This window comes from Morchella sextelata (assembly GCF_020137385.1).
Source record: "Morchella sextelata strain SCLS chromosome Unknown scls_9, whole genome shotgun sequence".
In the NCBI taxonomy this organism is placed as follows: domain Eukaryota; kingdom Fungi; phylum Ascomycota; class Pezizomycetes; order Pezizales; family Morchellaceae; genus Morchella; species Morchella sextelata.
Genome location: NW_025408624.1, coordinates 767,014 through 779,425, shown reverse-complemented (window position 1 = coordinate 779,425; position 12,412 = coordinate 767,014). Strand labels below are relative to the sequence as shown.

Genomic DNA, 12,412 nt, shown 5'->3' with positions numbered 1-12,412 from the left:
ATTTTCTATTAAATAGTCGAATGCTACTAGTTCTCATTTTGAGAAGAATCTAGCGTCGAAAATGTTCAAGGTTTATAGAATGAAAGCACTCTTTAACTCCACAAGAACCCAGCAACAACCGGATGCAATACTATTATCAATGCACAAGTAACAGCGATTCTACATCGGCACACGCATTTACCCACTACTATTATTCTCTTAGAGATACCGAATGCAATATTCAGATTCTAATGCTAGACGGATGAGCTGTCCATATCTATACCATGGCCCAAAACATATCGCACATCACATCCATCCGTCATAGTGTATACAAAACCTCTTCCCCGCAGCCTCCATTGATCATGTACCTGCATAGGATCTCTTTGACCTAGCCAGGGGGGGGTGGACGCGCGATAGAACGAAAGGAAGGGTTATGTGATCACATGTTCTGGGTCAGAGACAGCTTACAGTTCAGGGTCGCCAGTCTCAGTCAAGAAAGTCAAGTCAACGCAACGCGCAGCGTGTGTGACGTGGAGCGTCCAATATCAGAAGAGTAATCAATTATCAGGATTGGGATTAGGGTGATCTACTCTCAATATAATTTTTTTTATAACTGCATGGATAAGGTCTCTAATTCTGAAGTATTTTCGCCAATTTCAAGATTCATTTCAAGATTTAAATAATTCCAACTCAGATATCATTTCCATCTCAAATCCGTCCATCTATCCCGTTGCGTCCATCAATGCCATATGTCCAAATCGACAGTTCAACTCTTGATGCGTCCTACAATGTTTGAGTTTGAGTTAAGATTAGGAATCTTCTGGAAGTCTCGGTTATCGATCGTAAACCAAACCAAACGGGCGGGAGATATTCCAGGTACCAGAGCCACGTATCAAAATTGTACTCGACAAATCAAACAAAGCACAAAAACCAAACACTGGAGCGAAGCACTGAATTTTTTGTTGGAAAAGCCATTGCGAGTGTTGTAAAAAAAACCCAGTAATTTCAACCGCCCGGCATTTCCTAATATACAAGTTCGCGTGACCCCGTTGACAGAAAAAAAAAGGAAAAAAAAAACTGAAGAGAAAAAAAAACCAATGAACACACCGAAGTGCCCCGAAAACGACCATAAGCCAAGGACCCCACGAAAAAAGAAAAAGGCTTAATATAATTAGACACAGAACAAACTCAAAAGACTCCTAAAAAAGATCTATCATTCATCAAACATCCCGATGCGAAAACAACAGAATATTTGCTTAAAGAACGACCCTATCTAGAATTCTTAAAACAAAACCGTTGTTTCCCCCTCGTTTTTTGCTCGTTGATTCAAATGACTCGTTTATTTGGTGGAAGAAGAGTACTTGGTGACAGCCTTGGTACCCTCAGAGACGGCGTGCTTGGCAAGCTCACCGGGGAGGATAAGGCGGACAGAGGTCTGGATCTCGCGGGAAGAGATGGTGGACTTCTTGTTGTAGGCGGCAAGCTTGGAGGCCTCAGTCGCAACGCGCTCGAAGATGTCTGAAAGGAAAAAAAAGGGAAATTAGAATCCTGCAACTATTTTGAAAAGATATGGAGCATATTTTGAATGACATACCATTGACGAAGGAGTTCAAGATTGACATAGCACGGTTGGAGATACCGGTGTCAGGGTGAACCTGCTTCAAAACTATTCAAAAAAAAAAAAAAAAAAACATGTTAGAACTGTATGACTCAATCGAAAAATTGGAATTTGATTCCACAAACCCTTGTAGATGTAAGAAGAGTAGGTCTCCTTTCTGGTCTTGGAGCGCTTCTTCTTCTCACCACCAGCGGCGGCGGTCTTCTTTCCGGCTTCCTAAAGAGGGGTAAAAAAATCGCATTAGTAAAATGATTTCAAAATTCTATCTGAATATTGGATTCAATTTGAATCCAAATGAAAATTCAAATTGGAAAAAAAGTTGGAATCCAAAGGTTGGAATCCGAAAAATAGGTCGGAATCCAAAAGTGAGGCGGGAAAAGGACAACAAACCTTTTTCTCAGGGGCCTTTCCAGCGGGGGCCTTTCCGGCGGTGGTGGGCTTCTTCTCAGCAGCTTTTGGAGGCATTTTAACGGATTTGGGTTTTTGGTGTTAGGTTTTTGAAAAAGGTCGACGTGAGTCTGGGTTTTGGATTATCGACGAAGGGTAGCGATTTGACGTGAGTTGTGGGTGTGGTGGAGGATGGGAAAGAACAGAGCAAGAAGAAAGACGCGTGGGGAGTGATGGGGTTTATATAGCGACACCAGCTCGAACCACATCAACAGACAGGGGGACCATAGAAACGCGCGTGGCTGGGATTTTTAGGAACGTTGTACAGTGTCTTGTTGAGTCGCTGCAAGTCCCGGGCTGCGACGATTTGTTGCATTAGGTTCGTCACTTTTCCCCCTTCATTCCGTGCAAAGCGTCGAGCTAGCAAGGGTTTGGCACATCCATTTAAGCCAATGAAAGCCCTCAGCCTCGCATCTGTGACTTTACCGAATGATTTTCTAGGCTTTCTATTGCCCGTGACCGAATGCGTACTAGGCTACCGTCACGAATCACGAATGGCAGCAGAAAATGGCTGGCTCCATGTCCCCCGTGTTACACACATTCCTCACCTAACCCTCTGTCCTCTGACGCGCTAGTCTCTGTTTTGGCCTTCCTCCACCCTTTCCACCCATAGAAATTATTTGTGTGTTCGTAGCGCTGCTTGCCTTCCTGCTTTCGTGTGATGCAACCCAACCCCGATCACACCGTATAAAGACCAGCCCATCTCCCATCGCCTCAGAGCTTTCTCTTCTTCTCTTGTTCATCCATCGCTCTCCTCAACACCACAAACCGCTCCTCACGTCCACCTAACGCGTCCTTTCGCCCTCACGAAGTATACTTCGCTAACGTCAACTTTTTTCAAAAACCCAACCCAAATCTAAATTTACAATGTCTTCCGGAGGAAAAGGAGGAAAGTCCGCCAGCGGAAAGCCCAGTCAGAGGTAAGCGTTTTCCGACCCAAATCCGTTGACATCTCATAACAAAATAAATCGCGTCTTTTTTCTCTCGATTTTTGAAATGGGATTTCATCTTTTGTACTTTTTTGATTTGGATTTTTCGGATTTGTTTTCTGACTTTGATTTTCTTTAGCCGTTCTTCCAAGGCCGGTCTCGCTTTCCCCGTCGGTCGTGTTCACCGTCTTTTGAGGAAGGGAAACTACGCTCAGCGGTTTGTATTCCCAACCCCCTTTTTTTGAGGTAAAACTTTGGATACTGATTATTTCTATTTAGTGTTGGTGCCGGTGCTCCCGTCTACCTCGCTGCCGTGCTCGAGTACCTCGCTGCTGAAATCCTCGAGTTGGCCGGAAACGCCGCCCGTGACAACAAGAAGACCCGTATCATCCCCCGTCATCTCCAGCTCGCTATCCGTAAGTCAAACCCAATCCGCGATTCAAAATGGATTCAAATTTCAAATCGAATCAATCAACTCAAATTGAATCAAATTAAATCGAAACAATTCTAACATTCTTAATAGGTAATGATGAGGAATTGAACAAGCTTCTCGGACACGTCACCATCGCCCAGGGTGGTGTCTTGCCCAACATCCACCAGAACCTTCTCCCCAAGAAGTCTGGCAAGTCCGGAAAGGGTGCTTCCCAGGAGTTGTAATTTCGCTTTTCTTCTTTCTCAATACAAAACGGGGGGGCTTGATTTTCGACCTCATCCATTAAATGTACGCTTATGTTCTGGCGAGCGTTTTTATGGATATGTCCAACCTCAAGTGGTAGTTGTGGGCAACAAATAAAGTTCGGGGTGTCGGTGTCTTCTAACTGTTTTTTTACTTTTTTTTTTTTTCCCTTTCGGGTGTTGAAATTAATTCAAACCTGAAAGATCATTCTTGGGTATTCGGGATTTATTTTTCTCTCGGCCGGGGTTACCTTTTTTTTCCTTTATCATCCTGTATTGTACTATAGCGCTATGAAATGCCGGGGATTCAATGAACGTGTTTGTTTTAGGGATTCTATGACTTTGTATTTCCTGTAATTGTTTCACGTAAATGAATCTCTGTTCCTTTTCTCACCTGCATCATCATCTATCATTCGCTCATAGGTTACATATCATTGACTACAGGTTTTTTTGGCATTGGGAATTAGAGAGACTTTTTAGTTAGGAACGAATTAGAAGAATCTTTCACCTCTAACTTCAACATCTTTAACAAAACATTTTTAAAAAGTAAACAGCTTGAACGAGATGTACTCATAATAACAGTAGTAGTAATTGTAAACATTTGTGAAACGCCAAATGCAGAAGTAGTAAATAATTGGAGTGAAACCCCTTGGCGAATCACGACGCGGTCACTCGGCTCTAATCGCAATCCGCCAACCGAGTGATAATCGCAGGAACGTCGTCGCTGTCGGCGTTGTCGGTCGTCGTCCAACACAAATAAGCCCCGGGCACCGTCACAAGCAGCGGCACGGCACGTGTGTAAATAAGGTTTATCCCATGTGCGGAGGTAGGTAGCGATGAGTGAGTGAGTGAGTGGTTAATGATAAGTATGGTGGTTTTTTATGACGGTGGTAATGATAGGTTGGGTGGTTCGTTGGTTGGTTGGGTGGGACGGGTGGATATCTAGGTATCTGGGTAGATGTACTTTTATCTCGAGCTCTTACTTCTTCTTTATATATGAATGGATCGCCTACAAATAAGGTGTCTATATCGGATCTCTACACCCACAGTTAACGAGAAAGTAACTCACTGTAGGCGAGTATGTTACCTTGTAGAAACGAGGTATTTATGCCCGTACACCAGCTCATCAACGTCTGCGCCTTTCTTCAAGCTTTGCTCTCCAATACCTTCCTCTGACCAGTGCTCTCGACGAGTACAGCACAGTGCAGTGCCATTCTGCAGAAACCGCCAACTATGTCGGTGTCGGTGTACTTGAACAGTTAATCACCAGGATCCCAGGAGGTAGATATAGACGAGTAGACCTATAGCCTACGTCCAGAAATTTATTAAGCTATCGAGTCATCGTTCAACGACCTAAACTAACTCCCTTCGCCGCCCCCCAGCACCAATAACGCGCATCCCCCAACGGTCCAAAACTAACAGCAATACCCAAGGTAAAGTCCCAGGTTGAGGAGGCTCACGTATAAGGTTTGTCTGCATATAAATTTAAGGTTTAGCCAACCCCCACTAGCAAGTGTTGTGATAGCTTAGCGTGTGATATAAAGGTTCCAAACCTTACATGTAATTACCCCAAGGGCCGCCTACATTAGTAGCAGCTACTAGCACAGCGGCGCCTGGTATAAAGGTACATGTAATCTCTTTAAAAGAGTTGGTCTTCAGTACTGGCACTCTAGATCTCCACCAAGCCCTACACATCCACCAAGCTCCGGTCCGATTCAAGCGTACCGTTACTTATACAGAAAGTTTTCGCTGTAATCTAAGTGCTTCTTAGAACACAAGCTACCTACATAACTACACCTCGACCTAACTACATGCAATACCCAGTACCCAGTACAACGCAAGAAATCGAAAAGAAGAAAAAGAAAATACGGGGATAAGACTATAGAGAACTAGAAATAGGTATAAAGACATAAGACATAAAGATATGAGAGAAAAACACCACTCAACACCGCAAAGAAGAAAAAAAAAGCCCCTCTCCAATTGGAAGAAGATAAGACTAAAACTAAAAACTAACTACTCCTCATCCGAAAACTCAAACTCCGGATTCCCCACCGGCCCCTTCACCGCCGACCCCCTCGTCAAGCGCTTCCCCACCGGCGTCTTCTTCCCCGTCGACTTCAGCGCCGGCGTCTCCTCAACCTCCTTAGCTTTCGCCTTCTTCCCCGGCGTCTTCCCGGGCGTCTTCCCGGGCGTCTTCCCAGGCGTCTTCCCAGGCGTCTTCCCAGGTGTCTTCCCGGGCGTCTTATTGACACCTTTACCCCTCACCGTCTTCCCCAAGACCTGCGGCATCTCCTCCACCAGCGGCTTCTCGCCCGGTGTCTCCTCCACAGACCGGTCCTCAATCCCCGCACTCAGCAACCTATCCATCCTTCCTTCCTCCATCTCTACCTCACTACTCCCCTTGCCCGCCGTGCGGAGCACCCGAGCCTTCCTCATCTGTTCCAACTTCCATGTGGACGTCGCCCTCTTCGGCTTCACCACACCCTCCACCTTTTCGAGCTCCTCCCCACCATCCGTCGAAGCGCCCAACACATTCACCCTCCTCTTCCTGCTATTCCCACTACCGCCGATGCTGCCAGCCGGTGCCGGTGCGTCCGAGTCACTCGCCGCCGTACTACGTCTACTGGGTGCTTTTCCGACTCTGTATGGGCGGGCCGTGTTGTATTTCGGGGCATGGCTGGGAAGTGATTTGCGGGTCATCTTCTTTGTCTTCTTGGTAGTAGTGACCGGTGCGGGTGATTGTAGGCTGAAGCTGAGGGCGGCGGAGGCGATAGTGTTTCGGCGCGAGATGCGGCGGCCGTGGTCCCAGAGGGAGCCGGTCTGGTCGAGCATGCCTGGGGGGATGGCGAATCCTGGGAGGATGGCCTTTGGGATCTTGTTCTTTGCAGATTTGGGTACTGGTGTTGCTGCGGTGTTGTTGATTTTCATAGGTAGTACCGGGACTGGTTCCGGCTCCGGTTCTGGTTCCGACACTTCCAACTGAGGTTCTGGCTCTTCCAGCTGCGGTTCTGGCTCCGGAACTTTCGGGGCAGCCGGTGCGGCACGTGCAGGACTCGCCGGCGCAACCACCAACTCCGTCGTCCTCCTCGCGCCCCCACCCCTTCTCTGTACCGGCGTCTTCTCCTCCATAATCTTCATCCCACTCTGCACATCCTTCCTCCCCGAAGAGCGCATGCTCCTCCCCGCACTCGCGTCCCCTAGGGGCGTCGCCGTAGTTGTCTTCCGTACCTTCGACGGCCCCATCGGCGTGCGGCTATCTGATCTCGCGCGTTTCTTCGGCGGCTGCTCCTGTTCCTGTTCCTCCCCCGTAGACGCTCCCCGACTCCCCACGTCTATGTTAACGTCTGTATACACAAGCTGCCGCTTCGGCGGCGCAGGCGACACAATCGTTGAAGCGCCTGGCGCCGACAACGGGTCTTCTGAGTCTGTGGTTACGGGCGTGGCTGTCACGGGCGTGCGCGAGCCTCTTGCAGGGCGGGAGCGCGGGGTGATACCTCTTGCGGTCTGTTGCTGCGGTGGTGGTGGTGGTGGTGGTGGTGGTGGTGGAGGCTTCGGCGTGGTCTTCTTGGGCGTGAGGGAGGATGTTGTCTCATTGCGTAGCGAGGAGGGTATACTTGCTGTTGCTGTTATAGTTGTAGCTGTGGCCGTGATTGTAGTTGTAGCTGCCGCGGTGGAGGCACGGAGGTTGTTGTATTCGCGGCTTATACTCTATTTCCTGTCAGTGTGCTCTCCTCCCTTCCTCCTTTCCCGGGACAAGGGGGAATACTCTTGGTAAAGGACTCGTATAGACCATCCTGTCAAACCTCTCGTTGATACTCCGTCCCTGCGGCGGCGGCGGGCCCATGCTCCGTGCGGTGGTTGTGGTTCGGCGGTTGGCATTGGTCGTTGTGAGTGTGCGTGGGAAGGGGGCGTTGATTGTGTTTGGGTTGTGGTTTACCATTGCTGCCTCTGCTCGTGGGGTTTGGTGGTGAGGGTCGAGGTTTGGTGTTGAGGTTGTTGTTTGGTGAACAATGAATCGATGGATTGATTTGCAGCTGTGGAAACGCGTTGTGGTTAGGGTTGTGGTGGTTACGTTACACGCTCTGGGTGGACTCGAAAGAATGTTTGGGTAGAATATGGGATATAGGATAGGATACGGGATATAGGATAAGATACGGGATATGGGATTCATATATGAGACTTATATTCTCTATTACATGCAGTATATCGATATCGCCCCGAGCACATAGCTTGCCATGGAGGAGGAGGAGGGTTTGTTGTCGCTGATCGAGGACTGATCTAGAACGAGCCGAGTATGATCACAAATTCTCACTCGGTCGCAACCCATAACGGATTGCTGAAAAGATAGCATTGATTGATCGATAATTCATTCGTGTGTAAATAGGGCGAGATAGTGAAGCGACTGGGTTCTGATCTCGACAAAGAGTCTAGCTACTTATATAGTCACGGATAGGACAAGTGTCGACGTGACAGTGATAGGTGTCGATGGCAGGCCCGAACAGCTCGCCTATCCCTCAAGCTGTTACTTAAATGCTGCCAACATGACACATGGTAATATCAGGCGAGCCTCGCACGAAAGCCACAGAATTGAGACATGATCCGTTCCACAATTCTGAAAAAGATATACCCACCCCAAAATTGCAAACTCTCTTCCGTTGCTAGTGCCCACATTAGAAGAAGACATCCTATACAAACACTCACGAAACCACATTGGGGGTCTCAGGCTGCCTGTAATTTCCATGGCGATGATTTTGATCTATTCAGTCATGGGATGTCACTCGTTGAGAGATTTGATTGATTGATTGATTACTTCATTAATACTCGTTGAGAGATGCACATTGGTGTTATGATAGATGCTTGAGCCACAATTGAGGGCGGGAACGTACAGAGCACATGGCGATTTCTTCAGTTTTGCTGGCTGGGGTACTATTCGAAGGAGAGATCAATGACTTAACGGTAGGACAAATACGTGTTTTATGGTTCTGCATAGAAATAAGATAAGTAGACGTCTTCCCGATGCTATGTAAGAAGGATCAAATGCGATGAGCCAATGTAGCTTGTTTTCTGTAGATTATAAGATACCACCTGCCAACAAAACTATTCGATCAAGCTCAGACACCCACCTAGGAACCAAACCTTCCTCCTAAACTACTATCCAGCGAAGGGGTTTAGATCGCAACATCACTCACTATAAACACTTTTGTTCTCACTTTTCCCGAAAATAAATGGCGAGAGGCGAGCAATAAAGGGAAGAAAGGAGAAGATCAAAAGAAAAACAAGCAAAAAGAGGAAAGAGAAGAGAAACAACCAAAAGAGCTAGATAGATGTAAGGGATAATTAACAAAGCACACAACAAGATATCTAAGCCAACAGCATGCGTCTGGGGTCCTCAATGTACTCCTTCACCTTGACCAAGAATGTCACGGCTTCACGTCCATCAAGGAGACGGTGGTCGTATGTGAGGGCAAGGTACATCATCTATCAATCATAATTAGCACTCGTCTTCAACATAACAATATCCGGGAGGGTGGGCTTACAGGTCTAATCTCAACCTTGCCGTCAATGGCAACCGGCCTGTCCTTGATGGCGTGCAGACCAAGCACAGCAGTCTGGGGCAAGTTGATAATAGGTGTGCCCATCAATGAACCAAAGACACCACCGTTGCTGATGGTGAAAGTTCCACCAGCCATGTCCTCAATGGTCAACTTGTTATCCCTCGCCTTCTGTCCAAGCTCAGCGATCGCCCTCTCGATACCAATGAAGTCAAGTCCCTCAGCGTTCCTGACAACGGGGGTGACGAGACCCTTCTCAGTTGCAACAGCGACAGAAACATCGACGTAGTCCCTGTAGACGATGGTGTCTCCTCCGTTAGGCCCCTCAATGGATGCATTAACGGCCGGGACATCCTTCATGGCAAGGGTACAGGCGTGGGTGAATGCGGACATGAATCCGAGCTTGACACCAGTCTTCTTAAGAACAGCATCCTTATAGTTCTTGCGCATATCCATAAGAGCGGACATATCAACCTCGTTAAAGGTAGTCAACGAAGCAGCGGTGTTCTGAGACTGCTTTAGGCGCTCAGCGATCCTGAGACGCATGCGGTTCATTTTTACCTATTACATCATTAGCGCATACCCACCGCAATATCCACTGTTCCACTTACACGGCGCTCTTCACGCTGACCAAATGGCTGGTTTGAGCTCTGTTGCTTTGGTGGTGCTGGCTTCGGCTCCTCTTTCTTAGGCGCCGAGGGTGGCGGCGCAGGTGCCTTCTTCTCCTCCTTAGGGGCCTCACGCTCCTCCTTGGGGGGGGCAGCCTTTGATCCAGGCTCCTGCTTTGAATCGGCAGGGGCTTTAGGCTCCTCCTTTGCGGGGGCCTCCTTCTCAGCGTTTTCTGGGGGTGCGCCACCCAACTCCAACTTCAACAAGTCCTGCCCAACAACGACGGTATCCTCCTCCTGAGCAAACAACTCGACAATGGTACCGGCTTCGGGAGCGTTGACTGCTACGTCAATCTGATGGATATATTAGCTTGAATAACCCAGTCGCTATATACTCAACTGCTTACCTTGTCGGTCTCGATGGTCGCGATTTCCTCATCCTGTTCAACGAAGTCGCCAACCTCTGTATGTAATCTTAGTATTAACCCCAAACACTTCATTGAAGGAGAAACAAACTCTTCGTCCACTGTTTCAGAGTTCCTTCTGATATCGACTCGGCCATCTGAGGGACCTTTACAATCTTGTCGGCTATACCAATTTTGACTCATTAGCATCTATACAGCCATATATTCCCATGTATAATGGGGGGGAACTGATAAAAAGGCATGTATGATTCAAGTACCATAGGAACGAGTCTGGACATTGTAGAACGACGCAATTTCAATGAACTGCTGGGGTTTCCTGGAGCCGTCTTTCAGTGAGCTTTCCTCGTCCGCTAGTACCCGGAGACACCCTCAAAAAAAACTATTCTTCGAACCTGCTGGTGGCGCTCAAAAGACCGCTGTTTGATGCCTGCGAAAGGCGAGAGTATGAGCGTACAGAAGCCTGGGAGACGCTCTTCAGAGGAGCAGTCCTGAGAACCGCAGGGCTAGAGATACGGGCGGAAAGAGGTAAGCGACGAAGCGCCATTCTGCTACTTGAGGCCATGATGTATATTGTGATGGTGGTGTTTGATGGGGGATAAGTTAGAGGGTCAGAGAAGGAGGGGTGGTTATGGTAGGGTGTTTGGTCAGGAACCGTTTCAAGTGACAGGATTTCAATATCGACCGGGAAAGCGGAGGGAAGTTGGCTTGCAACAAGCCGAGCATGTCCGATGACAGACCCGCAACCCGGGCATGAACAGCAACGTCCAAGGGGAGACTGTTTACAAAGCCGAGGATTTAGCTAGATTGGAGCATCTAATCTACTCTCCAGTAGGGTAAAAACTGGAGATTACTAACTCCCTTGCAGATTTGAAGCTTTACTTCATGAAAAAAAAGGGACTTGCTCAAGGTACGGGTTCAGCATGGGCGGATAAACACTTTTCCCTCCAGCTACCCTCTCCCCTCAGCTCCGAACACAAATTAATGCCTCAAGATTTTTTTTTCTTTCGTTCTCAGGCATCAAGTGAACACATCACAAGATAGAAAACAAGTAACAAACGATGTAGAGACCCTTTGTAAGCCTCAGAAGAATCCACATGCACAGCCACTGGCCAGGTGAGATCCAAATGCTTACGTAATAATCGCCAAGGTATCTGGTGGGGGTAACCACCGTTCCTCACGTCAACCCTATCCGTCGAATCAAATAGCCCACGACATAACTCTCCTCAGAAACAATGGCCTCAAAGTCTCTAGTCTGGTACGCTCTGCACCGCCCAATTGTATACACAACCCGTGCTGACCTTCAGAAGCTCTCTCTACCGCAAAAGCCTCAAAACCGCCCAAAGCTGGGCTGATGGAAGAGCCATGTGGAGGATCACGGCGCTGAACCTCCGCGATGCGTTCGAGGCGAATAGACACGTTACGGACCCAAGGCAGCTGCGAGTATGTGGGAATGCGCGTTGTGCACCTAGTTTTGGCCAGAAGAACTGACGATACTGGACAGGTGCTCCTTCAACGCACTGAGGAGGAGCTGGAGAAGTGGAAGCACCCCGACCCATACATTCCACCGACTGCCCCCGGAGGTTCAAAATACGAGAGGAACATTCCGGCTCCGATCCTCGAACGTATGCTCCCCTGGCTCCGTATTATCTTGAATGGTGCTAATGGCAGGGTTCTTCAGCTCCTTCGCGTGCTGAGACTTACTAGCCGCCTAGATATGGAAATTGGGATTAAACGCGCATGGAAGTGTATATATCACTTATCAATATAGTACAGGAACGATACCGATCTAGTGGAGTATTTGCATAGGCTATGGACTCTAATCTTTGCAAGGCCCTGGGTTTTGGAGTGGGATATATATCAAGGCCTTCTTCATTTTATGCGGCTTCTACCTTATATCTACAAGGTAAGGCCTTGTGCGCACGAATACAGCAAATATCAAGTATTCAAAACAGTGCTTCAACTACCAACGTGTTAGGTAGGTTCATATCCATGTAAGAAGGGAAAGAATCTATTCAAAAATGCCACAATAAGAACTGAGTACATGTATTTATATTAAAAACAACTAGAGCCGTCACCAATTGTCTAGTAACATTTCAAACCTTATACTCACCTTAAACCTCTAGAGAAGCTAGGCTATCTTCTACTCCACTATCAATACCAAGAATCCCTCATTCCTTCT

The 12,412-nt window shown here is 47.8% G+C and overlaps 5 protein-coding genes across 5 annotated transcripts; 2 read left to right on the top strand and 3 right to left on the bottom strand.

Annotated features, from left to right (window-relative positions):
* Window positions 1–1,318: 1,318 nt before the first annotated feature.
* On the bottom strand, window positions 1,319–2,062 carry H6S33_012890 (uncharacterized protein; the record flags this gene model as incomplete). The annotated part of the gene is made up of 4 exons (XM_044844239.1): window positions 1,319–1,497; window positions 1,574–1,645; window positions 1,723–1,813; window positions 1,988–2,062. 4 exons carry the CDS (start codon window positions 2,060–2,062, stop codon window positions 1,319–1,321), a joined length of 417 nt encoding a protein of 138 aa, XP_044694599.1.
* An 849-nt stretch (window positions 2,063–2,911) lies between these two features.
* On the top strand, window positions 2,912–3,630 carry H6S33_012889 (uncharacterized protein; the record flags this gene model as incomplete). Its single annotated transcript, XM_044844238.1, has 4 exons — window positions 2,912–2,964; window positions 3,113–3,190; window positions 3,253–3,389; window positions 3,497–3,630. 4 exons carry the CDS (start codon window positions 2,912–2,914, stop codon window positions 3,628–3,630), a joined length of 402 nt encoding a protein of 133 aa, XP_044694598.1.
* A 2,031-nt stretch (window positions 3,631–5,661) lies between these two features.
* Window positions 5,662–7,588, bottom strand: H6S33_012888 (uncharacterized protein; the record flags this gene model as incomplete). Its single annotated transcript, XM_044844236.1, has 2 exons — window positions 5,662–7,356; window positions 7,415–7,588. 2 exons carry the CDS (start codon window positions 7,586–7,588, stop codon window positions 5,662–5,664), a joined length of 1,869 nt encoding a protein of 622 aa, XP_044694597.1.
* Window positions 7,589–9,009: 1,421 nt separating this feature from the next.
* On the bottom strand, window positions 9,010–10,795 carry H6S33_012887 (uncharacterized protein; the record flags this gene model as incomplete). Its single annotated transcript, XM_044844235.1, has 7 exons — window positions 9,010–9,126; window positions 9,186–9,761; window positions 9,812–10,162; window positions 10,216–10,271; window positions 10,325–10,396; window positions 10,491–10,549; window positions 10,626–10,795. The coding sequence occupies 7 exons, from the start codon at window positions 10,793–10,795 to the stop codon at window positions 9,010–9,012; spliced, it is 1,401 nt and encodes a 466-aa protein (XP_044694596.1).
* A 670-nt stretch (window positions 10,796–11,465) lies between these two features.
* Window positions 11,466–11,937, top strand: H6S33_012886 (uncharacterized protein; the record flags this gene model as incomplete). The annotated part of the gene is made up of 4 exons (XM_044844234.1): window positions 11,466–11,488; window positions 11,541–11,673; window positions 11,735–11,855; window positions 11,912–11,937. The coding sequence occupies 4 exons, from the start codon at window positions 11,466–11,468 to the stop codon at window positions 11,935–11,937; spliced, it is 303 nt and encodes a 100-aa protein (XP_044694595.1).
* Between the last annotated feature and the right edge of the window lie 475 nt (window positions 11,938–12,412).